Genomic DNA, 27,827 nt, shown 5'->3' on the forward strand with positions numbered 1-27,827 from the left:
CAAAATCTCTAAGAACGGCAGGTGGTAGCTCCTACTGTGGAGATTATTACCTCTGTCACCCAGGAGGTCAACTGCCAATCTCTTAATGATGGCCTAAGATTCCAAGTTACAATACAGTGTGAGTAACATTTTTAATTTCAGTAGAATTAAATGGGAAGCATAAAGTTTGTAATGATGGACATTTTGTAGACTTACAAGGTACAGGTCATCATTCTAAGACATGACCTTATGCTACACCACAGAAATATTAAGGTTCATGTGACTCTTTTTGCAGAGATAAACATTGGGGTTGTGAGCCATTTCAGACGTTCTTGCTCTGTTGCCCTGTAATTCTCAGATACAAATATGTCCCACTAGATATACTTACATAAACACATACATGGACACATGCTCATAGAAAGTTTCGGGTGATCTATCACAAGCAGATGCCGTGAAAATGGGAGGGGGTCAAAAAAGTTGTGTTTCCCATGTTAATTCCCATAGGACCTTTGAACAAGGCTACAGTCCAAACCACTGGACGGAATTACACCACATTTGTCAGAAAGCTAGCTTTTGGTACGCAGATTACACTTCTGCTTATTTGGTGTAAATCTGTTCAGTAGTTTTTGAGAACTGTAAAGAAATCCAAATTTGTATATCTCTGGCTGTGAGGACTTTGCAAATAATGATGAGCTCCTGCAGGGAAATGCACAGCTCTAATTGGCTGCCAACACTTCAACCAGGAAGTGGTGGGAGCCATCTTGGGTCTCAGCTTGAGCGAGTCCCTTAAACAAAATGTTGAAAAAAGAAAAGGGGCCAGGGTAGAGATACCCTGACCCCTTAGCTCTGGTGCTGGTGCTGGGATCCCAGAGGGACTCTGCCAGGGCAAAAAAAGCATTTTTTAACCCCTTCGCTGCCAGGCTTTTTCCCCCTCCTGTGCTGAGCCTTTTTTTGGCTATTTGGGGCAGTTCGCGCTTAGGCCCTCATAACTTTTTGTTCACATAAGCTATCCTTTTTTTCCAACATCCTAGGGATTCTCAAGGTACCCAGACTTTGTGGGTTCCCCTGAAGGAGACCAAGAAATTAGCCAAAATACAGTGACAATTTTTATTTTTTATTTTTAAATGGGAAAAAAGGGCTGCAGAAGGCAGCTCGTGTTTTTTCACCTGAAAATGGCACCAACAAAGGGTTTGCAGTGGCAAGATCACCATCTTCCCAGCTTTCAGGAACAGGCAGACTTGAATTGGAAAACCCAATTTTTTAATACAATTTTGACATTTTACTGGGACATACCCCATTTTTACTATTTTTTGTGCTTTCAGCCTCCTTCCAGTTAGTGACCAAAATGGGTGAGAAACCAATGCTGGATCCCAGAAAGCTAAACATTTCTGAAAAGTAGACATAATTCTGAATTCAGCAAGGGGTCATTTGTGTAGATCCTACAAGTGTGTCCTACAGAAAATAACAGCTGAATTAAAAAAATATTGAAATTGAGGTGAAAAAAACAGCCATTTTTCTCCACGTTTTACTCTGTAACTTTTCCTGCGATGTCAGATTTTTGAAAGCAATATACTGTTACGTCAGCTGGACTCTTCTGGTTGCGGGGATATATAGGGCTTGTAGGTTCATGAAGAACCCTAGGTACCCAGAGCCAATAAATGAGCTGCACCTTGCAATGGGTTTTTATTCTATACCGGGTATACAGCAATTCATTGGCTGAAATATAAAAAGTGAAGAATAGGTATCAAGAAAACCTTTGTATTTCCAAAATGGCCACAAGATAAGGTGTTGAGAAGCAGTGGTTATTTGCACATCTCTGAATTCCGGGGTGCCCATACTAGCATGTGAATTACAGGGCATTTCTCAAAAAGACGTCTTTTTTACACACTGCCTTACATTTGGAAGGAAAAAATGTAGAGAAAGACAAGGGGCAATAGCACTTGTTTTGCTATTTTGTGTTCCCCCAAGTCTCCCGATAAAAATGGTACCTCACTTGTGTGGGTAGGCCTAGCGCCGACGAAAGGAAATGGCTCAAAACACAACGTGGACACATCACATTTTTTCACAGAAAACAGAGGTGTTTTTTACAAAGTGCCTACCTGTGTATTTTGGCCTCTAGCTCAGCCTGCACCTCGGGGTACCTAGCAAATCAGCACATTTTTGAAAACTAGACACCTAGGGTAATCCAAGGTGGGGTAACTTATGGGGCTCAGACCAGGGTCTGTTACCCGGAATCCTTTGCAAACCTCAAAATTTGACCAAAAAAACACTTTTTCCTTTCATTTCGGTGACAGAAAGTTCTGGAATCTGAGGGGAGCCACAAATTTCCTTCCACCCAGCGTTCCCCCAAGTCTCCCGATAAAAATGGTACCTCACTTGTGTGGGTAGGCCTAGCGCCCACGAAAGGAAATGGCCCAAAACACAACGTGGACACATCACATTTTTTCACAGAAAACAGAGGTGTTTTTTGCAAATTGCCTAGCTGTGGATTTTGGCCTCTAGCTCAGCCGGCCGCAGGGGGGGCAGAAATGGCCTAAAATAAATTTGACCCCCCCGGGGAGCGACCCTTGCCTACGGGGTCGCTCTCCCTGCGTGACATTGGCGCAAAAAAAAGATCCCCGGTGCCTAGTTGTTTCTGCCCCCATTGGGGGCAGATTGACCTAAAATCTGCCGATCTGATGGTCTAAATACAATTTGACCCCCAGGGGAGCGACCCTTGCCTAATGGGTCGCTCCCCACCAAAAAAAAATAAAAAAATAACACAAACAAAAAAAATTGCCCTGGCGCCTAGAGGTTTCTGCCCCCCCTGGGGGCAGATCGGCCTAATAACAATAGGCCGATCTGCCCCCAGTGGGGGCAGAAATGGGCTAAAATAAATGTTCCCCTCCGGGGAGTGACCCTTGCCTACGGGGTTGCTCCCCTTGCGTGACGTTGGCGCAAAAAAAAAGATCCCTCGTGCCTAGTGGTTTCTGCCCCCCTTGGGGGCAGATTGACCTAAAATCGGCCGATCTGCCAAAGGGGACAGAAAAGGCCTAAATACAATTTGCCCCTCCAGGGGAGCGACCCTTGCCTAAGGGGTTGCTCCCCATCTGTAAAACAACAACAACAAAAATCCCGGGTGCCTAGTGGTTTCGGCCTAATTAAAATAGGCTGATCTGCCCCCCAAGGGGGCAGAAATGGCCTAAAATGAATTTGCCCCCCCAGGGGAACGACCCTTGCCTAAGGGGTCGCTCCTCTTGCATGAAATTCACGAAAAAAATAAACTCCCTGGTGTCTAGTGGTTTCTGTCCCCCTTGGGGGCAGATTGGCCTCATAAATATAGGCCAATCTGCCCCCAAGGGGGGCAAAAATGACCTAAATATAATTTGCCCCCTATGGGAGCGACCCTTGCCTAAGGGTTCGCTCCCCACCTCCAAAAAGAAAAACAAAACAAAAACAAAACAAACAAACATTTTTTATCCCTGGTGCCTAGAGGTTTCTGCCCTCCCGGGGGCAGATCGGCCTAATAATAGGCCGATCTAAGGCCTTAAAAAAAAAATGCCCCCGTGGGGAGCGACCATTGCCCAAGGGGTCGCTCCCCTCATGCCAGTTTCATTAAAAAAAAAAATCCCTGGTGTCTAGAGGGCATTTTAGCAGCCTGATTGCTTGCAATCCGGCTGCTAAAACGCTGAGAGAGACTTCAAAGGGAAGGAAATTCCTTTCCTTCCCTTTGAAGCCCCTCTGGCCTCCTCCACGTGATCGGAAGAGAAATGCTTTTGCATTTCTCTTCCGATCGCGCTGGAAGCTGAGCTTCCAGCGCCATGGGAGGAGGCCTCTGTGACAATCAGGGGGGGGTGGAAGGGGAAGGTCTTCCCCTTCCATCCCCGCCTTGGGGGGTTGGGGGGGAACCCCACGGAGGGAGCGCTAGTGCTCCCTCCGGGCTCCGGGCCGAGGACGTAATGGTAACGTCCTCGGCACAGGAGCACTGTGCCGCAGGACGTAAACACTACGTCCGCGGCACAGAAGGGGTTAAAATAAATTCTGCTGCGAGTTTGCAAAATTCATGAATTTGCTGCAAATAAGAAAAAAAGAAAGTGCGGGCTCCCACGCCTGTTTTTTTAAAGCCTCCATGTGGGCCAGGACCTGGGGACAAAAGTAAAAAATAAGGAGGGGGAGTGCATGAGGCATCCCTCCTGAGCTTTTCAGTGCCCCTGAGACCGCCACCTCCCCGGGGCTTATTTAGCATTTAATGTGGGGGGAGGGTGCGTGGCCTCTGGCAGCCCCGGGATCCACCACCTCCCGAGGGCTTGTTTTTATTTGAATGTCGGGGGCGTGCCCCACCCCAGCTCGAGGGACCACCAACTGCCTGGGGCTTGTTTTTATTTTAATTTGTGTGGGCCGCGTGGCCGCCCTGCAGCCCTGGGGATCATCACCTCCCCAGGGCTTGTTTATATTAGAATGCAGGTGGTCCTTGTGGCCCCCCCTGCAGCCCTGGGGACCACCACCTCCCCAGGGCAATACACGTTGGATTGGGGTTACGTGGCCCTCCCTTGATGAGCCAATGATGGCCCTGATGCCCCTGGAAGACCACTATCCACAAAGGCCGGCTCCTGCTATGTTCTGGGGTACGCAACCCCAGGACAAAGCTGCTTGCTTTTGCTTGGTAGGAACTGAAAGCTCCCACCAAGCAAAAGCAAACAAATTCTGTTTTCTGCAAGTGAGAGTGAGAACTGTCAAGCAGAGTTTTCATCTGTCTTCCCTGGGCGCAAATATGCATACAGGGAAGAGAGAATAAAACATTGCTCCCGCAAGCACAGAGTAGCTATTATTAAGCTCCATGCTTGGGGAAGAAGTGCTAGCTCCCGCAGGATGTGGGGAGCCCGCGAGGACCACTGGGGCCTTCATGCTCTCCCTGAGGTCCTGTTACTCTCTCTAACCCATCCAAAAGTGGGATGGAAGTGAGAGAGAGAGATTGTCATTACAATGGTCTCTCCATGCAATGACTTTAAAGAGTAAGACTAGCAAGATGTTTGGGACGCATGTTACAGTTACGTTTGGATGCAGAGCGGAACAGAGTCACTTCTGAGCTAATGGTCAAGGTCTTGTTCTATCACTAAGTAGGCTGAAGGTTCAAATCCTAGTATCACTTGGCAGTGTGTTTGTTTCTTTACTGGTGTTTTGACTTTTAAACCTTCCTAGTGATGCAACATCCACATTTCTTTCTAATCACATGCATGGGTTTGACTGTCATAGGTATGTCTGGAAGCATCACAGTAAGGAGTCACCTATGGCCTAAATGTTAGAGTCACAGACCCTCGCACTGACAGTTGAGGGTTCTACTCAACGTGTGCCCGTGGTTGTTTTCCTTCTTTAATTTCTTTTATACTTCAAAAGTTTAAGGTTCATACTGAAAGGTGATCTTTCTCTTTTTAATTGACAAATACATTTTACTTTTCAATTTGTCCTGAAATATCTCATTCTCATTATGTCATCCATCAAAGCCTAAAAACTCTCTCACTCTCCATCTCTCTCTCTCCCTCTCTTTCAATTTATTTCTCCCACTCACAAACCCACTCAGATACTTACGCACCCACTCGCAGACCCACTCAGACAATCACGCACCCACTCAGACACCTACTCAGACCCTCAGCCACCCACTCACAGCCCCACTCAGACCCTCACACACCCACTCACAGACCCACTCAGACACTCACACACCCACTCACAGACCCACTCAGACTCACACACCCACTCATAGGCCCACTGAAACCATCATGCACCAACTCACAGACCTGCACAGACACTGCCACACACACTAAGACACTTATGCACGCACTCTTACACTGGGACAGAGACTCTCACAGCCACCCTCATCCCCAGATACACCCTCTCACACCTATTCTAACACCCAGAGAGACAGGCTGCAGCCAGCTCCTGCCATGCACAGCCAAAGGGCTGTGCGCAGCGTGGAGTTGGGTGCTAGGGGGGTTGGCTGCAGGGTCTGGCTGCAGGCCAGGCTTTACGGGCAACCCCTGCCATGCATGGGGGAAGGACATATAAAAATGTGAGCCTAACTATAACGTCCCTGTAACCTTTGTTATTTTCAGTGAATATATATATATATATATATACCTGATTTTGTATAGAGTGTACTATTGCTTTCTAGAAATCCGCGAGTCTGTGTGCATACGTTTATTTCTTTTAATTGTTTGTGTTCCATATAGGAACGAATGACATGCCAAGGGTTTCTTTGATGCCATTATGGTAATGAGATTCACAAGAATCGTCCCATGAGGTGCAGCGTCTCATTTTCATGACGGTCCCAGGTTTTGCCTCTGCATGATAGCACAGCTGGAGTACAGCACAGTGTTCTCTAAAATATTTTATAGGCTTTGAAATGGAACAAAACGCAGCATACTGCTCACAGTATGCTACCTCTTTCGGTGCCAGTTTCTTTTTATAGCTCCCACTAAACTGCGATGTGCACCGGTTGACAGTAAAAGATTTGTTGGCAGAACGTAAGGAAGGCAGTAAGGATAGATGGTTTTATAAGTCTGGGTTTTGACAGTGCAGCTGTCAAACAGAGCTCTTGCAGGCAATATAGATGGACTGGGCTTTGATTGCGCTCCTTTAAAAATTGTTTTTTATCGCCACCCACTTTCAACCACTGGTTTTGAGACTATGACAATCACATCTGTCCTTAGCCTCAGGCCACTGAAGCATTGCTCTCTCACCCGATGGAATTAGCTAGTGGGATGTGTCCTTCAGCTTCTGCTCAAGTGTTTGTATGAAAGGACTATTTTACAGCCATAACCTTCCCAGTCTGCTCCTGCCAACTTTCTCTCATCTGTCTCCCTTTAATACATTAAAATCGCATGTGTTAGCACAATAAGCTCCCACCAATTGCCTTTGCCAATGCTTGTTTTACAATTTGGATTCTTTTAGCGATCACCAGTTCCTTTCGAATCTCACATGTAATCCATTTGCACTGCATTGTTCAATCAACACTTTAATAATGTTACAGAGGTAGAGGAAACAGACACTTTTACCCTCTGAATTTTTTATTCAATCATATGCACAATTCCTTACTTCCTGAAAACTCTATGGCCCATATTTATGAAATATGGCGCACAGCTGTGCTAGTGCAGGTGTGAGTATTTTTTTTTTCATGCAAGCTAACGTCATTCCCTAATGCAATCCATCCGCCATATTTATAAAATGACGCACAATGCCTCTAAAGAATGGCTAAAGAATGGCTAGCGCCTCATAAAAAGAAGCTAACCGGTGTCGGTTGGCGTTAGGGGAAATGGCGCTAGTGGATCAAAAATGACGTTAGGCTGATTAGTGGCAGATTTGCAGAAAACATGACTAATCAAATAAAAACGTGTTTGTTGGTGTCAGACTGAAATGAGCTGCCCTTCTGGTGCTGGCCTCCTGTGCCGCTTCATTTGTCTGGCCTGTGTTTATCCCCACTGTGTGCAAATTGGTTCATGTTCTGTGCGAGTGCTCAAATCTTGATGACTTTTTGGGACCCAGTTTAGAAACTCACAAGTGACCGAATTAGCCTATTCAATTATGTTTATAGCTCTTTCCTCGACACTAACGCCCTCATAACAAGAGGTCTATAGTGCGATATGCATTAACTCTCGTTACCGAACATATCCACATGATGAGTTTTGTGTCTTTAATGGCACCAGGGAAAACTGAGGGGCAGTTTTAAGAGTAATTTTTTATGCTAATGTGACCTAACAAAGCTAAAAATGTTGCAACAAAATTTATAAAGTGGCGCAATGCATGCATAACCAAAAAGCTCTTCATTTTACCTTCCTGGCCTATCCAGCCTAGAAAGAGGACATGTCCAGCTGGCCAGCAACAACATTAGAGATAGGTGTCCCATATCAGTACCAAGCACCTTCGATACTGGAAAGTCTCCATGATATAAATATAATTGATATATATCAATATGATTTTACGCTGTTTTGATTACCATTTACAGTGGGTCCTCCCTTTTTTTTCAAGTTATGTATCTGTATTGTGCCAATAACCCACTCAAATGAGTATTAACTTGTTTTACTGTGTGATATTGTGTCCTCCACATGTTTTCCTTTAATTGTTTCCATTTTTTATTCATATTCTCTCTGGTAACTGACAACTTGGCCTGAAGTAATACCACCTGCTGATATTAATTGGTGGAAAAATTCTCAGTATTTACTGGATCATGCATAAATTAGCAAGTTATTCTCCTAAAACTTTTGTCAGCTAAGTCAGATCATATGAGGTGCGATAAATATCATCCCAATTACCAGGCTTGATAAATTGTCCCTTTTTTAGAGCATATGGCATCCTTGCTATGCCACAGGCTTGCTTGGTGGTACAACTGCCTAGCAAGAAGGGTCTGCGCATGGGAGCTTGAGTGGTAGCTCAGGACCATGACCATTTTCTTCAGCGCTGGATCTTATGTGCAGTAATGCCTTGTTTAGTTGCTCCTTGACTCTTTCCTGATAGAATTTCTGTGAATTTTAACTTGTAGGAAGGTCTCAGCTCAGAAAGCGATCAATGTCAGCACCATCTCAAAGAGAAGCGCCATGGACGCTGACCATGGGTTCAATGAAGAGGAGCCTGCCACTAGAAGACCTTTACCAAGTAAGGATGAACTGACATTAAAGAACTTTCTTTGAATGCTAATAATTTTCCTCCAATGGAGTACTCTGCACTAGGGACCACCAGTTCTCTTTTGAAGCAACCTTATACTGTAGGTGGCAAATCACGGATGTGCTGATGGTTTACAGTATGACACTAAGCTAGGGCTTAAGCATAACCAATGAAGATGCAAACAACCACACATTCAGGACCCCTGCATGGAAAAGTATCTCACAGACAAGGGACAAAGGGAGAACCCAGGGTAGCGTGAGGACGTTTGCAGCTGCTTTTAGGGGTGGATGGGTGGTGCAATCATCAGTAACCCAGCTTAGCAAAAAGCCCCAAAGAAACACATACAATTTCCACATAGATACGCATATAATTTTCTTACCAAAATGCAACTAGAGATATTGGGACTCACTATACTCATTCTGTGCACTACTGGGCTCGTAGGAACACATTTCATTGGCTGATTTTCGATCCCAGTGCACCACAGCAGATATCAGTTGTTGAAATTATGAGTGCCGACTGAATGCCCAAGGATAGTCAACTTGAAAAACAGTAAACCTTTTCCATAGATCTATAGCCTTCCTTGCTGTTTTATATACCATTTGTATGTCTTGTTAACTGATTGTGTATTTTAGAGCTCTAGAAATTAAAACATGAAAGCAAACAGAGAAGGCATTACCTTTAAAATGTTGTTGTATCTGAAAAACTGAATACAGATGTAGAGCTCTCATTAGTAAAGGAAATACACACTTACACTCACCCAGAAGAAACATAACTCCATGAAGAATGTTTGACTTCAGTGGTGTGGGCAAATGACAATTAGAATAATTTACAATATTATACACAAATACTTCACAGTTTTTTCTGTGAGTAAGTATTTCTTACTCTTGGAAATTCAGTAGAAGGTCACTCTAAGTTGTAAGACACATGTACTGTCAGAAAAAAATGTGATTTGACCCCTGCCTGTTTTAGACCAAGGAGACAAAGAGAGTAAATTAGTTTGTAGAAAATATGCACATATTTACATCAGTGGCTCTAGATAAAGTACAGTCTAGAGTTAGCTGAGGAATTAGCCAAAGTATTAGCAAAGTCACTTATTAGACATCATTGAAAAGTCTAGTGGTTGCACAATGATATATTGCCACAAAAATATCATAGTACAAAACTATAATTTGTCAAAATATTGACAATTAAAATATTAACTTTACATATATAAATTATAAGCACATAGATGTCAACTAAAAAATATTGTGTACCAACATATTGACATTGCATTGGTAAGTGTATGTATGTAGATGTAACTAACATTACTGTCACTTAAATTAAAATGTTAATGTAATGTTTAAGAACATTTTAAAGAAAATTTAACAATTAAAAAAAGAAACAACAGAAAAATAACAAACAATAATTTATTAACTTTTAAAAGATACAATTCTTAAAAACAACTTCGAAATAAATGCAATAATATGAAAATTATAATATGAAATTAAACATGTAAACAATTGTACACAAAATGTCATTTGTAAATAAAAAAACAAACTAAGGTGCATATTTAAAACATATTTTATATTTATTACACTATGAAAAATACATTTAATAAATGTGACAAAAACTAATATTTTAAGTAATATATCATGTTACAAAATAGAGAATAATTAAAAAAAAAAATACAATAAAAACATTTAATGAAATTAGATAATTTAAAAAATATTTAGCAATGAAATCCTCTCAAAAAAATAAAATTCAATCCAAATACACTAACTACAATCCTTCATAAATTCATACATGGTGATTGTTAATGAGGTCAGATTTTGTATTCTAACTCCAGTCTAACAGACATTAGGGAAAATGCATACATTGTGGGGGACATACACATTTAGTATTCTAGCTCCAGTTTAACACATGTTGTGAAAAGTCAATACTCCGTGGCAGGTCAGATTTACTACTGTAATGCCAGTTTAGGAAACATTTGGAAAAATGCAAAAATGAGTCGTAGTGGGATCAGATTTACTATTCTAACTCTAGTTTAGCAAACATTAGGGAAAGTACATACATTGGAGGGTTCACATTTACTCTTCTGACTGCAGTCTTTCGAACATTTGGGAATGTCCCTACTTGGGGGGGGTTCAGGAGGGACTGAGATTCGCTATTGTAACTCAAGTCTAACAGACATTGGGGAAAGTGAATACACTGAGGGAAACTGATTTGCTGTTTCAATCCAGTCTAACAAATTTTTGGGGAAAGTGCGCTGTGGTCAGAATTAATTTTCTAACTACTGTTCAACAAACATTATGGAAAGTGTCTACATGGTGTGGGGGGAGGGTACAATTTATATTTCTAACTTCAGACTGACAGACTTTAGGGAAAGATGATATATTTGGGGGGTGGTCAGATTTAATATTCTAACACCAGTCCAAGAAATAGTAGGGAAAGTGCATACTTTGAGGTGGCCGGATCAGGGGTATCAAATTTGATATCCTATTTCTAGTCCAAAAAATGTTGGGAAAAGTGCATACAGTGGGAGGAGTGGGCAATTTTCTATATTTGGCGGTAGGATTAGCAACATTCGAATAATATAAGTGCCTGATGAAAATATTTAATCAATCCAATTAAAACATTTGTAAAACATAAAAAGCATTCAAGAATCCTACAATTGAAATGTTTTAGCTTTTTTTTTTAAATGTAGAGATATTACCTAATTTGTTAACATAAACTAAAATTATGCCCTCACATGTAAAACTCCCAAACCCCAAAAACATTTTTTTACAAAATTTAAATTTGTACTTAGTAATCAATTCTCGAGTTTGTTTTATGAAAACTAGACACCTACCCCCAATATACCCCAACCTGTTAAAAAATATGAATTTTGAAAAAAAAATTAACATATTTTTTTATTATTTGCAATTACACCTACTGTTTATTAATTTCCAATTAAAATGTGCATAATTGTTACATACATTTGTATATACATATACACACTCACCCTCCGCCCCCCCACTGGTCCCACCTTTGAAAAATATAGATAAGAACGCCAGCACTCAAAGGTTTCAATTATGGCACTTTATTGAAGCTGCCAATGGGCAATAATGTGTTTTGACTTGAAACGGCCTTGATCACATCAAGGAGCCCCCATATTTATTACAATATTTACATGCTTAACGTAGAACCCGATTTAATAGACATGGTAAAAATGCTTTGCATATTTTACTTACACAATGTGGTTTGACCCACTTTGCAACAAACTTGATACACTACTATTTCATAGTATGGTTCAAGCAGTTGAGTGCACAAACTCATTTAAATGAATAACATGACAATACATTCATGAGTGAACTTCAATCACATTGATTGTAATGTAAAGTGCAAAGTGCTGTCTGTGCACTTTTACAGTGTGCAAAAAGTGGCTTCAGTGCATTATGAACTAATTTTTAAGAATTTGGGGCCAGATGTAGTAAAAAGAAAATTTGCAAGTTGCAAATTGCGAGTCCATGCGACTCGCAATTTGCAACTCGCAAATTGGTATGCAGTACAGTGTCTCAGACACCGTCTGCGAGTCGCTATGGGGTCGCAATGACCCACCTCATTAATATTAATGAGGTGGGTCGCAAATTGCGGCCCCATAGCGAGTCTAGGCACTCGCAAACATGGAGGCCTGCTGTCGTCAGCAGACCTCCATGTTCGTGACTGCTTACTCAATAAAGCAGTTTTTTTTTTTTAAGTGTAGCCCGTTTTCCTTAAAGGAAAACGAGCTGCACTTAAAAAAAAAACGAAACCTTTAGTTTCGGTATTTTTTCAGGGCAGGTAGTGGTCCCTTGGACCACTACCTGCCCTGAAAAAATAGTATTGGGTCCATTCGCAAAGGGGAAGGGGTCCCATGGGGACCCCTTCCAATTTGCGAGTGGGTTACCATCCACTTGAAGTGGATGGTAACTGCGACATCCTTTGCGACCGCATATGCGGTCGCAAATGCTATTGCATGCCACTCCGAATCGCAAATAGGAAGGGAACACCCCTTCCTATTTGCGATTCTGAAAGGCATATTGCGAGTCGGTCCCGACTCGCAATATGCATTTCTGCATAGCAAAGAGGCATTTGCGCCTCGCAAACGGCGATTTTCGACGTTTGCGACGCGCAAATCCTTTGCTACATCTGGCCCTTGATCATGAAGTAAACAAGGAATGCAATTTGAATTAATGCATGCACACACAAAATTGAGCCCGTGTGGACGCATACTTAAAACTTGCAGGTTTAACTCAGCTCACACCTGTTGTATGCCATCCTCATAATGGGCTTCATACAAAAGAAAACTATTGTGCTATAACCATAATGGTGAGAGGATAAACAAAAAACAACTATAGATATGTAAAGAAGCAAGACAAAAGCAAGAGGAAAGGAGAAATGCTCCCGACGTGGGCTCACTGCATTCGCCAAAGTATCACATTATTTATTTTCAATAGCAAAATTAAATTGAGGGTCAACACAACAAGAAAAAAGCTTCTGTAACACCAGAAGGCACACTGGCTTAAACCACCATATGGCTCCACCAATATTGGTTCCTACTTACTGCTAACTGAAAATGCAAAACCTTGCTGAAATAGGGTAGTACTGAGTGTGCAGCTGTCTACATGCACGTGTTGAACTTACTGCTCATTTGGGCCCCATGAAAAAAACAGCAACAGTGGCTCAAGCCTAAGGACCAATCAACAGCGTAGAGGAAGTGTAAAATGAATGTTATATTATGCAGTGATACAAAGGTTAAATAATATGTGGAATGCAACATATTTACAGATGTGTGTATATCTTCTCATCCATGTTGAGGCCACTTGGATTTCTGCTCTCTAACCCTAATATATAAGTAGATGTCAGCTTCCTAAGGGTTCTTTCCTTTTTTCTACCCCTAATGTTCCAGGGCACACCACCTATGACAAAATATTGTAATTCTCTATCTCTGTTTCCATGTTTCTCTGCAAAATGCCTAGCCACCGGGTAGGTTTTGTCTTGGTTTTTTTATGGCTCTGATATGTTGTAGTGTATGCTTGTGCACCTGTAGTTTAGTACTGCTCACATATCACATTCACAGCATAGTCGGTTTTGCACTTTTAAGCCCCAGTATATCTTGTGGTGTTATCTCTAAGGGGGTGCTAAAGTGTGTCTTACTGATCCCATATTCACAGGCTCTACACTTACTGCAACTACAGACCCCGCAGCTACTTTTCAACCAGTTGCGTTTAGTGGCCTATGATAAGTTACTCCTCCCCAGTTCATGCCTCATTGATCTTACTCGCTTAAACGTGCAGCCTAACCTGACATGGAGTGTTGGATGTATAACAGGATCACTCCTCACTAAATGTTCCCTTCTGATGGTGTCATGTTCAGTATCATAGTGAGTAAAGAATCTATGCTCATGTAGACGGTGTGGTGTGGACTTAAATTTTTTAAACAAAACTACTTCCATTTATGTGTGTTTAATTTCTGTATTGCATTGCTCCCGATTTTTACTGGAGTAACATTTTTCTCTATATCTACCTGCCAACTAAGTGGAATTAAGGGGGCTTGACAGGTGGTACAGGAGTTACAAAACTCCTTCACCTTCTGGGACATGCCTGGCCAGTAGAAGTGGTTTACCCACATACTCCATGTTTTTGCCTGGCCAGGATGCCTAGCTAAGGGGATATCGTGGGCCAAAGTGAGGAGAAACTCTCTACACTGATGAGGCATTACTATTCTCCTAGTGACACCAGGTTTGGGGCCTCTGGCCTCAGTGTAAAGGAGTCCCTCCTCCCAATAGATCCTGTGGCAGCCACTGATATCTCCCTTTTTCTGATCAGCACATTGCTGTCTAGGCCTCCGAGAATTGGACAGGTTCTCTGTTCCTGACTCCGATCCTTCCTAGAGGGTCCCTCTGGTCCTAGGAGCTCTGCCGTGTAAGGCCCAAGCTCCTGAGGCTCAGTTCCCTCTGAGACTGTCAGGTCTTCTCCCTGAGGAGAGGGCACCTGTTCTGGTATCTGATTGGAAGCTGTCTACTAAGACCTTTTGCCTTTTGTCTTGGTAGATTGGGCAATTATTCCAGACTCCAACTCTACTTCTTCACCCTGGGCCTTGCTTGGTGCTCTGGTTTCTACATAGACCCATTCAGGGATGCCCTGCATAGCTGCATGGGTCTTTCTTTCTACTGAGGACTCCAGATAATTTCCTAGCAGACATTGCACAGGGATTGCAGGAGATACCAGCACCTTCTTCTGGCCAGTAACCTCTCCCCATTCTAATGATACCATCACCGTGGGATGCACCTTAGCCTGATTATCAGTGGTGAGGATTGTGTATGTCTCACCAGTCAGATACTGTTCTGAGGACACTAGTTGTCAGTCACCATGGTCACACTAGCACCAGTGTCTCTCAGTGCTTCAACTTGAATCCCATTAGTATGAGGCTCTTGTATGTATCTCTCCAGATTACTGGGCCAGACAGCCAGGGCAGCTACATCCGCCTTACCCTCTGAGACTACATTTGCCTCAGTAGGCTCAGTTACATGATCAGGGCCTACTTGGAATCCCATCTGGAGACTTACCACTGCATTTACTGCAGATGCACTAGAGGTGTTCTTGTTGTTAAGACAGTAAATATCTCCAGTTTGGTGTCCAATGGTTTTGCAGGTATGGCACCAAGCCTTTCTGGGATCCCAATTTTTACTTTTTTAACCACCCTTGGACTATGACGAGTCTCGGGCCCACCCTCCTGTGCAGGCTTTTGGGGGCCTTTAGAAGACTTCTTATTTTTGTCCTTGTTTTGGTTACCCTCTTTCCCTTGGGGGGCTTTTAGGCCTCTTAGGCCTCCTTTATGTGGTCTCCTCTACCACTGGATGTTCTGGTCACCCTTGTTTTGTCCCAGTGGTCTGCCTTCTTCCCAACTCTTGAGGAGAAAGTGGACCTAGGTCTACCAGGTACTGATGTAGCTTTTCCTGCACACAATTACTCAACAGATGGTCTTTCATTAATATATTGTAAAGATCTTCATAAGCATGCATTTTGTTACCTTTTAACCAGCTCCCTAGTGTCTTCACTGAGACGTCCACAGAATCAACCTAGGCCTGACTCTGGGTTTTTCGAGTGTCCCTGAATTTGATCCTGTACTGGTCAGGAGTAAGCCTAAAGCCTCACTCAGGGTAGCCTTCATGAGGCCATAGGACCTTGCATCTGTCTCATTCAGTGTCAGGATTCTATCCATGCACTTTCCAGAGATCAGTTCCCACAGAGGAGAGCCCTACACTGTTTATCAGGTTTTCTGGATACACAGGCCCTCTCATAGGCTGTGAACCATTTGGTGATATCATCACCTTCCTCATTTTTAGGGACAATCTCATTGGAGATTTTAGGGTCAAAATGCTCTACTCTGTCCCTAGTTATGAAAGTGCTGCCACCCTCCATGGGTGCTAACTCCATTTCTCTTCCCTCTCTCTCTATCGCTAGGATTCTGTCTTCCAGGACAAGGGTCTGCTAATCTTTCTAGAAGAATCTCCTCTTCAGAGAGTCTTTCACTGGACCTTGAGGAACCCGAGTCCCCCGCACTAGGGGGAGGTGTCCTAGACACTTGTGGTACAGATTCCACTCTTCTAAGTGTTGGAGGGTTCAGTTCTTCCTCACTTGCACTGCTCTGATCTACTGGTTCAGTGGTCTTATCCCAAGGATGGGCCTGCTCATACTCTGCCCGTAGCTCATGGAGCCTTGCACTGGTAGGGTTTAAGGCTGTTTTTATTTTGTACCTTTACAGAGGGTGGTTAACTGTATGTGAGACAACTTAAGGTAAGGGGTGAGGTTGAGCTCCACAACCCCATCCTCTGAGGTACTCATTATTTTACTGAAGTGGGGACCTTTTTGAGCTAGAGAAAAAATCCTAACACAGGTTTTTGCAGTCCTAACTAAAGTAAGTTATTAAAACTTTTATTGGTAAGATACAGGGACCTAATCAGGGCCCTAACAGTACTTTTAAGAATTCGGAATAATACCCTATTCAAAAAATGCAATTTAACTAAAGGCAATTTTTGGATTTACTTGAGTAGTCACTTTTTGACCAAGCAGTATCAGCAAATGCAAAGTCGTAGACCCCACCGCTGTTCCACCAGTGTAGGAAGCTGGCTTTCTATATAGTGCACTAAAATGAAGTACACTGTGCAGAGTGTCCAGTGGATCCCTAATTGGTATTGCAGAGGCAAAAGTAGATATAACTAATGCTCCATTTGTGGTAGTGTGGGCAAGCAGTTAGGCTTATTAGAGGGTAGTGCTAAGCATGTGTTGTACTCACAGAGGCAATATATGAGACACACTCCGAAAGAATAAATCCAAGGCCAATTTAGAAAAAAAATAACAATTCTTTTTATATATGTTTCACACCCAAGAACTTTGTAATCAGGTAAGTAGACTTTGGAGCATAAATACTTTGCAGTTTCAGAAATAGACACAGTGCAATTTTCAGAATTCTCTCAATGTTATCCTATGGAGGAAAACAATGTTCAGTAATCACAGGGATAACAACGACTTACAAGCCCAATCTCGGAGATCAAAGGTAAGTGCTGGGCACTGATTAGAACCACACCAACAGGTCACACTGGGGCAGCCTAGTGCAGAGGTGTAGTAAGGCGTGAGGTGCCAAGTGGTTCTCTATGGGAGTTGGACCTCGTGACAAACAGGCTGCAGGCTCTTGCTAGGAGGCCAGTCAGGGACAACAAGCAGGTAAGTAGTAGACTTGGGGTGCTCGGGGACGTGAGTGCACCTTTGGTCCTCTTCCCCTCTGCTCATGAAGAACAGACACAGGGGTGTCTTTAGGCGTCGGGTTTTCAGGTCGGGAAGCACTCTTGGTCAGGGGGTCCTGTGTGTTGAGATTACAGGTGTCAACGAGGAGTCTGGCAGGGGTAGACCCAGGGTGGTCTTGAGCTCTCATGAGCTGGGGGACATCGTTGACAACGATGACCCACCTCAATTGGGGTCAGGGGTTACAGGTGCAGTGGTTGCTTGAGATGTTGGATTTTCTCTCACCACAACCCTGTGGGATAGGGGGCCTGCGTGCAGAGGCTGCAGGCATCTTGGAGAGTCCAAAATGGGTGAGACCACACTGAGCCCTGTCTCTGCGCAGCTGGGGACCCACGTTGGCACCGTCGGTTGGCTTCACCTCGGGTCATGGATGTAGTGCAGTGCTCACTTCTGGTGTTGGGTTTCCGGGGTCCAGCAGCTGCAGAGTCTTTTCTTTGGAGTTTCGTATTGCAGGGCAAGTCTGCTGCCCAAGGCTGGACGAGTTGGCTTCTTGTGCACGGTACTTTGATGTCAGCAGGCAGTCTGGCATGGCCAGCTGCTTCTTCTCTTCCTCGTCTGCGGGTACAAATCTTCTTTGCCTGGGTCAAAATCTGAGTTCTAGGATCCAGGGGTGCCCCCTAAATACTCAATTTAGGGGTATTACAGGGAGTGCCAGGTGGTAGTCAGTGGGCTGACCACCTTTAGGGTGACTACATCCTCCTTCTGACCTCTTCCGCTGGGAAGTGGGCATAACCCTAACCCTAGTGGCCTATGTCTTCCAAACAAGATGGAGGAATTTGAAAAGTAGTGTGCACTTCAGCTCGTCCACCTTACGGGGTGGGACTGGCACAAAGTGGGCCCTCCTAATTTAACTAATTTTCCCACCCTTGCTGCCGCTAAAAGTCGGGTCAGGACAAAGGGGTTGGTCATCTCTGCTATTTGGAGAGACCTGGGCTGCATTACAAAGGCGGCAAGGCCTTTGAAGCTCCCAGTGAGGATTTATTATTCTGAGATGTTTGATACCAAACATCCCAGGATTCAGAGAAGCCATCATGTAGCTGGGCAACTTGTAATAACCAGTGTCCAGCACATGCATTTAAAATGACTTCCCTGTGCACTTACTATGTCTCAGAAGCATGAGAAGATGTGCCCTCATATGGGCCTGGATGCACCCTACCTTAGGAGTGACTTACACCTGGCACATGCAGTGATAGGGGACCTGGCATGCAGGGACGTGGGAGTGGTCATGTTTTCAATTTAGCCTGCACCAGCACACACAGTCTGCAATGTCAGCACTGTGTGGGTCTGTTGAGGGTCCCTGAGGGTGGGCCAACTGGTGCTGCAGCCCTCAGAGACCTTCCTTAGTACCGCTGGCCCTAGGTACCAGGGGTACCATTTACTAGGGACTTACACTGGTAGCTAAAGAGTTTGCCAATTGTGCAGTTTTGGGGAAAGAGATCTGGCACTAGGGACCTGGGTAGAAGGGACCCAGTGTACTAAGAGTCAAAGCCACAGCAGAAGCTAGGCAAAAGGTGGGGGCTAACCATGCTAAAACGGGTGCTTTTCTACAGTATGCTCATCTTTAAATTAGTGGGGTGGAGACTGCTAGCACGCAACACCATATTAACCGCTGTAAGGGTTAATATACAGTTGCCACTGGAAAGGCTTTTTTTGGATAGCCAATAACCTTGGAGCCATTTGACGAATCTTGGCAAAACTTTACAAAAACAAAAAGCTAATTCACCTCAGCTCCTTTCTGGAAAGATTCAGGGGGATGTATTAAGTGGGGGCTGAGAGAAAAGGAGGGCCCTGGAAGCAAATTTCCCCATGCATTTTCCATAGACGTTTTTGGGCAGCACTACTACAAAAACTGCTGAATGGAATTACAACAATTACAACATATTTGGCAAAAAAGCAGGATCTTGGTCTGCAGTTTGTGCTTTTGTGATTTAGTGTAAATCTGTTCCGCAGTTTTTGAGGCTTAAGGTTTTAAAATATTTATATATTAAGTCTGTGGGACTCCCAAAAGAGTCTTGCCAGAGTGCCAGTTCAAAAATAGAGCGTTCTGATTTGCCCAGAGATCTTTTTCCCTTGGGCCAAATTGCTCCTGTGGGAGTCATACTCTTGCGGGAGCAAGTGCATTGATTAGCTGCCAGCAAATGAGAAAAATGTTGCTGGCAGCCATTAAAATAGTCGGGGAGTTAGGGCCACATGTACAAATATTTGGAATTGTGATTCCCTAATGGCGATTCCATGCGAATCACAATTAGGGAATTGCAATTTCAAATGTCAGAAACTCCCTCGATTCTCTTTTGCGATTCCCGGTAGGGTGCAAATATTCCTGCCTCAATAACATTAATGAGGTAGGTCGCAATTTCCGGCCCACCGTGAATCGCAAAAATCACAGGGATGGTGGCCTGCTGATGTCAGCAGACCACCATGTCTGTTATTGGTTTTAAATAAAACAATCTTTTTTTTTAATGCAGTCAGTTTTCTTTAAACAGGCTGCATGCTCTTAAACAATGTTTTGCATGCATTCACAAAGGGGAAGGGGTCCCTTAGGTACCCCTTCTCCTTTGCGAATGGGTTAACACCAATTTGAAATTGGTGCTCACTGCAATTATTTTACGACTGCATTCACGGTCACAAAACAAGCATACATACCATTTAGATTCGGTATTAGGAAGGGACGCCCTGGACAAGCCCCTTCCTACTACAGAATTGCAAATCCCAAATTGTGATTCAATAACAAGTTACCGAATCGCAGTTTGGGCTTTGTACATCCCAAAAAGCATTTTTCTAGTCGCAAACGGGCCGATCCTGCGAAACTGCCCGTTTGCGACTCGAAAAATGCTTTGTACATGTGGTCCTTAGTCCCCTGGCCTGAAGTTTAAAAAAAAGAGAAAAGCTAAGGGGGCAGGGTATGGATACCCTGCCCCCTAGGTCCAATGGGGGAACCCAGAAATACCGTCCCTGGTGCCAAAATAACAAACAATCAGCAATTGTTGCCATGATGCCCCAGGACCGCTAAGGAAAAGGAAAAAAAAAAGAAAATGGTGGCCCGCCTACTATTTTTGGAATGGGATGTGGGTGGAAGACCCTCCCCTAACAGATTTGGACTCTGCGGACCCCATCCCCCAAGGGCCAATATCTCAAAGAAAGGGGATGTAGGGCATGCATCTCCTCTACCCGATCCTTTGTAGGCCTCAAGGACCCCATCCCCCAGGGGCTGATTTGTGTTAAAAAGGGGAGTGGGGCTGTGTGCCCCCCACAAGCCTTTGTAGGGCCTGGGGATCTCAACCCAAGGGCCGATCCCTTTAATAAAAGGGAGGGGCCCACGCAGCCCACCTCCCAAGCCTTAAAATGCCAAAGGCCCCATCTCCCAGGGCCGAAAAAGGGGAGGAGGTCTGCATGGCCCCCCTCCCGAGCCTTTGCAAGCCCCAGAGACCCTTTCCACTGCAGCCAAAATTGAGTGAGGGGGACTGCATGACCTCCCACCTCGAGCCTCTAAAGACCCCGTGGCAAGCCCAAGTACTCTGTCCCATGGTGCCCAGCCATGGGACAGAGTAGTTTCCCTGCCCGCACTGATGCGGCCAGGGAAACATGTGTTTGATCTCGCCTGGCAGAGCATTTTTTAATCCCGCCATATGGGAGAAAACATGTCTTCACTATCTGCAGGAGTGAAGGCAGGGAAGACAATCTGCTCCCAGCAGGTAGGAAATATAAACATGCACCTGCCGGCTGGGCGCAAACTTCAGTTCTGTTTCCTGTCCTGGGCAACGAAACAGAACAGATATTGCTCCTGCCTAAAGGAAGCAAACAGAGATAGGTCCTCCCTTCTGGCAGGAAAAATGCTGGCTCCTGCACCATGCTTCAGCCACAGGGGCCTAGGGGTTTACCCACAGATCTCCCCAACATTGTGGTTTGTGGGTGATGGTGTCTGTGGCCCAAGGAGCTGGGGACCCTGATGCTCAAGAAAGCTTGGGGAGGGGCCACCCATCTCCCTTTAATTAAGCATTTGCCCCAGAGGATGGGTTTCCAGGGGCACAATAAGGCTCGGGGATGAGAAGCACATGGACCCCCTCTCCTTTTTTATTGCTTTTGGCCCCAGGGAGGGATACCAGGGGCCTATTAAGGCTCAGAGAGGGGGCTGCATGTCCCCCTCCCTTTCAAATTTGGCCCAGAGGATAGGGTCTCCAGGGCCCAAGAAGGCTCAGGGAGGAGGGCTGCACGCCCTCTACCCTTCATTATGCAATGTGAACCCAGGGGATGGGGCCCATGAAGCAGAATAAGGCTTGGGTAGGGGGCTACTTGGTCCCCATTCCCTTTTTTATTGCCTTTGACCCTGAGAGATGGGGTCTTCAGGTCCTAATAAGGCTTGGAGGTGCGCATGTCCCCCTTCACTTAGAATTTGGCCCTGGGAAAGGGTCTCCTGAGCCCAAGAAGGCTTGGGAAGAGATTCTGCATGCCCCTTCCACTTAATTATACAATTAATAAGGCTAGGGGAGGGGGGCTACATGCCTTTTATAAATTGGATTTGGCCCCAGGGCCTGGGGTCCCTGGGTCCTCTTAAGGCTGTGGGATGGGAGCTAAATGCCCCCTTCATCTAATGTTAATGTATTTGGCCCTGTGAAATGGATTCCCTGGGGCCTGTAAAGGCTGGGTGGGGTAGAACCACGCGTTCCCCTTCCTTAATAATGTAGGATGTGCCATCAATTATATCATTTGAGATGATATACGTGATGTCATAAATGATGTCATAGGACATGTCATGAGTGATGTAATATGTGAGGTCATAAGCAGTGCTTGGCGGGGGCAGACGTTATAGTTAGCTTTGCTAACTATAACTGGTGAGTTTCTGTGTATTTTTATTTAGTTCAAAACATTAATTTTGGCAGTGATATATTCGCCGAACTATAATGTCACCTTAACCTTTGTTTTTTACTGAAAAAACAAAGGTTAAAGGGACGTCATAGTTAGGAATTTTAATTATATTTTACTTTATATTAAAAAAGCCTTAGAAATTTACTGAAAAAAACAAAGGTTAAAGGAACATTATCGTTCGTTGAAAAATATCAGTTAAAACATACAGTTTTAAAGAAATAATACCACTGAAATTCTTCAGTTATACTTATCTCAGGTAACTATAACTCGTGCCCTTGTCATGCACAGTGGTTTCTTCAATGACGTTATGTCCGATGTTGCAGTGATGTTGTTCCCCTCCCCTTTATAAAGAAATGTGTCCTGGGGTGTGCCATACCACCCAGGCCCTGGCCCACCCCATGCCTTTTATTTTATTTTTGAATGGAACCTCCACAAGTTTGCTGTGAACTTTTTTATTAAAAATGTTTTTTGCCCTGGGGGTCGCTTTTGGCCTAAGGGAGCAAGGAATCCCTACCCTGCCCATTATATATTTTTTTTAACTTTGTTATCCCGAGTCCTAAAATGGCTGCCATCACATATTTGTTGCTGTGGTGGAAGCTATTCAGATCTTATCTTTGGGGCATAAATATCTATATTTTTAACCTTATTTTCTTGAAAGCTACTGAACTGAATTACACCAAATTCCAAGCAGGACTCTTTCTGAACCAAGATCTTGCTTTTTGCCAAATTTAGTGTAATTCCATTCAACTGTTTTGGCTGTAGCTGTGTCAAATTTTCCGATGGAAAAATTCAATGGCTTTTTTTAACGTAGCAAACCAATTTTGTAATTCTTGAATGAAAATGGAATGCATTTGAAAAAAAGGTTTCTCCAGCAGGACACCATCACTGCAATGCCACTCAATGGTAGTGAGTAGTAATATGTGACCTCATGAATATTGCGGAGTTAGGTTGGAATGCAACTTACAACGATTCAGAAGATTGTGAATTCACCTTTTAGTACATAGGTGAGTTTACACAATTATTTTTCATTCGCAAAAAGTTGGTACGCAATTTGCAACCACCTTTTCTGAATGGAAATTACTTAAATCTGTCCCCTGTGCGTATATTTAAAGAAGCAGTTGGAAAATCTGTCTTTTTATTCTGCCAGTTAATATGCCAGAGTGGCTTAATATGTTAAAGTAGAGCCAACATATGCCCAGGTACAGACTCACACGCTGAGGAAATGGTATCATATGCCATAGTCGCGTTAAGCCCTTGTGTGCCTTAATCATATGCCAGGTACAGATTTATATGTCAGACAGAGCCATCAAATACTGAGTAGAGGTATTATATGGAAGATACAGCTGTGCTTACACAATTAAAGCCTCCTTTGGTACTTGTAGTTGTATATGCCCAGGTATTGTCACCTTATGCCTGGTGTAAGATCATATGTTTAAGTATAGCCATTCCACGCCCAGTTAAAGTTAAACGCATCACATAAAGAAACCACTGCTTAGAATATGACCAGTCGCTTATGCTCAGCAGCCAACAGCATGTGCCCAAGTGACATTTCATGTGCCGGCTACTACCATAATATATCCAATCCAACATCATATGCCCTTGTATTGTCTTTATGTGTCTAGGTGCACACTCATATGCTAAGGGTAAGTGATCATCCACCAGCTATAGCCATTACCACCAGTTGAAGTCTGCCTTTTTTTGGGACAAGGAATGAAGCTATCCAACAATATTTAGATGTATTTGACTGATAGAAAAGGAAGGAAGAGTCCTCTCCCTAGTGCACAATGATAATGATGCCACTGAAGAATTACAGGAGGATACACAATTGGAGACCCAAATTGCAAATACTTTCAAGAGTAGCTTATTTTAATCCGTTCTCCCTAGTCTGTCACTCCATGGACTGTCTTTACATTAAATGACATTACAGAACATTGGTTATGGGTGTGGAGCTTAATGTCTCATTAGACTATTTCAATACCTTGTATGACTGAGTGCTGGGGAAAATTATTTGCCCATGTCCGGGTTTCTCAAAAAGCAAGGAAACTTTTCATCTGGGGTCCAAAAAGGAGTCATAGTTTCAAAGCCAGAATAGATCTCTGACTCTCTTTGGCAGCACAGACTTAAAACACTACTATAATCTAACACTGGCATGTTAAGCAACCAATTTGTTCCCTGTGTACTTTGGGTTTAGATGATCAGGCGCATTGCTTAAATCCTTGCAAAAGTGTCACTTGTGGTAGGCCAAGTAGTGAAAATCCTATGTAGATCAACAAACTCTGTATTAAAATGGCTTATGGGAAAAACAGACAAAATGTTGCCCTCCATGTAGCGAGCCTACTGGGTAAAGTGATGGATAGAAATGCAACAAACCACTTAATAAATTAATATACTGATTGCAGCATGCATACACTGAGGTATAGTTTATATGCAGATACAACCACCTGTGCTGAGCACATTCTCACATCCCCAAGGACCAGAATCATATGCACAGGACAATTATGTATGCTATGTACTGCCAGAAGATAAAGTCTTAAGATACATACATACTCAGAAGATGTCATCTTTTTCCAGGTGTAACCTCAAATGCCATGTACTGCCATCATATTCCAGGTTGTAGGAAAGTGGGGTATTATGTGGTGAGGCTGGTTAGACTTTATTATGCAATACCTTCACATTACTCCAAATAGGCCCTTTGGATTCACACTAATAAATCCCTGGCTCAGTCCTGGTAGTGTGGCACAGAGCAGTCAGATTTTACGAGAGGGACATGTGTTAAGCATTTCAGAGTATGGACCATAAATAATTGACACAACTTGAAAGAATTCCAACACCAAATTATGACAATAGAGTATATTTTTATGAAGATTTAGACACCAAAATGAAGATAATCAGATAAGTATAACTGGAGTTATGGATTTTTAAAGGAAAAATAAATCAGTGCATTTACCTTCTGCAAAATGATAATGTTGTAGTCTATAGAGAAGTATGTTAGTGACACTCGGTTACTTGCAAGTTGAGTTCAGTGGAATCCACTGAAGATTAAGGTGGTGTGGGTCCCTGGACCAAGATCCACCAGTCAATGCAATTTTACCTGGCTTGTATGGGCAAGGTGCAGCCTTGTCCTAGTTGTCCTTGGTGCTGAATGCAGGAGCCGCCGGTGCTGGATTTGCTGCTTGGATGGTGCTGGCGAGGATGAGAGCGGACAATCTCGACAATGGGGCCACTGAAGCAACTGGCTGAAGATGCTGCTGGGTTCCCTCGTGGTACAATGTTGAACAGAGGTAGTGGTAGCCCGACTGGCCACCAACAAGCCGTAGAAGTAGTTAGCACAGCTTTCAGTTCTTTGATGGCCTGGAGTCTGGGGGAAAACAGTAGCTACCTTAAACTTGCTGGAAGTCAGGATTACGTTTACCACAATGCACTAGAACATTTACTTTTGGGTGACCCCTTGGCGGGCCTGATGGCCAATGATTCTTTGGTTCCAGGAGTGCCATTTACCTGCAAGCTAGTTCCAGGAAGTTTTGAAGCTGCCTTTGACTTGCAGAGTGGTTCCTCTTTCCTTTGGAGCCAGTCTTAGGTTTGGGGTGACTTATGGTTGTGCAGTTGCAGAATGATCACCACATGTTATTGTGCCTTTGCTTTGTGCAGGTCCTGAAGTTGAATTCATGGGTCTCTTCTTTGTCCTTGGTTGCAGACTCATCAGATCTGTGGTTCTGGTGCCAGGGGAGTCCCTTAAATCCTAAAATCAGGAGCATTAGAAGTGTGGGTGCAGTTAGTCGATGGGCTACTAGCCCCCGGCAGCTAATCAGTCCCTTAGGTGACCACATCTGGGTGGGTGTGCCACCAGTTCAACCCAGAAAACTCTATTTCACCACTTTTACGAATGGCAGAAACCTGCCTCTGCTGCACAGACCATGTAGTCCTTCCTAGATATAGCCTTCTGCAGGTGTACACCCTCTGAAACCCTAATTTTCCTGCCTGCCCAGGTGCAACTGTGCCTGGGGGCTGGCTTTGTCCTCCTCTGGGCTGAAGCCTGCTTGCATATCAGTGGGCTTTGAAGCTCACTGCCTTGATGTGCCACTTCACTAGCTATCCTGTGTTGCGGGTAACACCCCACTGCCCAGACTCCTGGGAGTGTTGACACCTCCTGGCATGGTGTCAGATTCCTGTCTTGGGAGCAGCAGCTGCAGACCGCCAGCCAGGGCACAGGACCTCTAAGGCAAACTCTAAGGTAGTCATCTGGGTACACTTCATGTCAAATCCAACATGGGGAACAAGTTGGGTTTGATAAGGCAAGGTTTTCAATACCAAACATGACACATTTCAGTGGGACCATAGTTGAGTTGGCAACCTCTGGGTTATCCTATGGCCCCCTGCACACTTATAGTAGCCCTTACAGAAAAGAGGCAAATATTGAGTTATATAAGTTTGCATTTATATGTCGACGCCTTACATATAATGTACCCTGCCTCATGGGCTCAGGAGGCCTACATTAGAATTGACTGACGTATTTAAAAAATAGTGTTGTGGCCTTGCCACTCATTGTGAGGGTATAGTCGGGTTTGAACAGTTTTCACTGTTCATACAGTCTGCAATGTACAAGCTTAATATGCCAAGATGCTGCTGCTATATGCCTGGTGTAACCTGATGTGCCATGATGCAGTTTGTTGGGTTAGATGCAGCTTTCTATGCCAAGGTATCCTCATGTCCTCTGCTCCTGATACTGTATTCCAGGTGCAGCTTTATATGTTAATTTACTTCTATCTTATTCTGAGATACAGCCTCATATGATCAGATACAGCCATTCACTTATAATCAACCAACAATCATAGTATGCCCACGTATACTTCCATGCTCATGTTTTGCACTCATGTGCTACGTGCAGTGTTAATGTATATAAAGTGTTAACGTATACAGGGTGTGTTAGAAATGGGGTTTCTGGTTGGCTAGGGTATGCACCTCAGCCAGGCAGAACTTACCCACTCTAGTCAGGGCAAGGGAGTTACACGTCCAAGATAACCCCTGCTCACCCCCTTGGTAGCTTGGCACGAGCAGTCAGGCTTAACCCGGAGGCAATGTGTAAAGCGTTTGCACAACACACACAACACCTGTGACGCAATATCCCCACCACAAAGGAAACACGACACCAGATTATATGAGAATATACTGTATTGTACACAACGCACTTATTAGACCAACATCACATAACAGTACTATCCTGCTACTTTAGCAGTTGTCAGAACGTTACACATTAGTTACTCTGCAAACCAGCAGTAGTCACACATAACACACAGGTTACTCAGTATTCTGCAACATAAGCAGTAGTCAGGAAACACGTTATCACATTAGACAACTTGTCATAAGAATAAAACGCCCATAGTAGGAACATTAGAAAATCTATGGCAAGTTAGGGAAACATATTAGCAAGTCATGCCCATAAAAGGAACATGTGCACCTATATGTAAAAGCATCATAGAACAGGTAGGCAATATAACACAATTAACAAAGTCTGTAGCAAGAACTTCAATTATGGTTATACTGATCCTTTTACAA

At 43.8% G+C, this 27,827-nt stretch overlaps 1 protein-coding gene across 2 annotated transcripts in view; it reads left to right on the forward strand.

Moving 5' to 3' along the window:
• The window catches only part of IGSF5 (immunoglobulin superfamily member 5), a 334,850-nt gene that overhangs the window by 221,791 nt on the left and 85,232 nt on the right, over window positions 1-27,827 (forward strand). For both annotated transcript variants that reach the window (XM_069202586.1, XM_069202585.1), the window contains exon 7: window positions 8,489-8,601. In XM_069202586.1, coding sequence (XP_069058687.1) covers window positions 8,489-8,601 — 113 coding nt within the window. The remainder of the gene's footprint in view (window positions 1-8,488; window positions 8,602-27,827) is intronic.

This window comes from Pleurodeles waltl, chromosome 8 (genome assembly GCF_031143425.1).
Source record: "Pleurodeles waltl isolate 20211129_DDA chromosome 8, aPleWal1.hap1.20221129, whole genome shotgun sequence".
Taxonomy (NCBI): Eukaryota; Metazoa; Chordata; class Amphibia; order Caudata; family Salamandridae; genus Pleurodeles; species Pleurodeles waltl.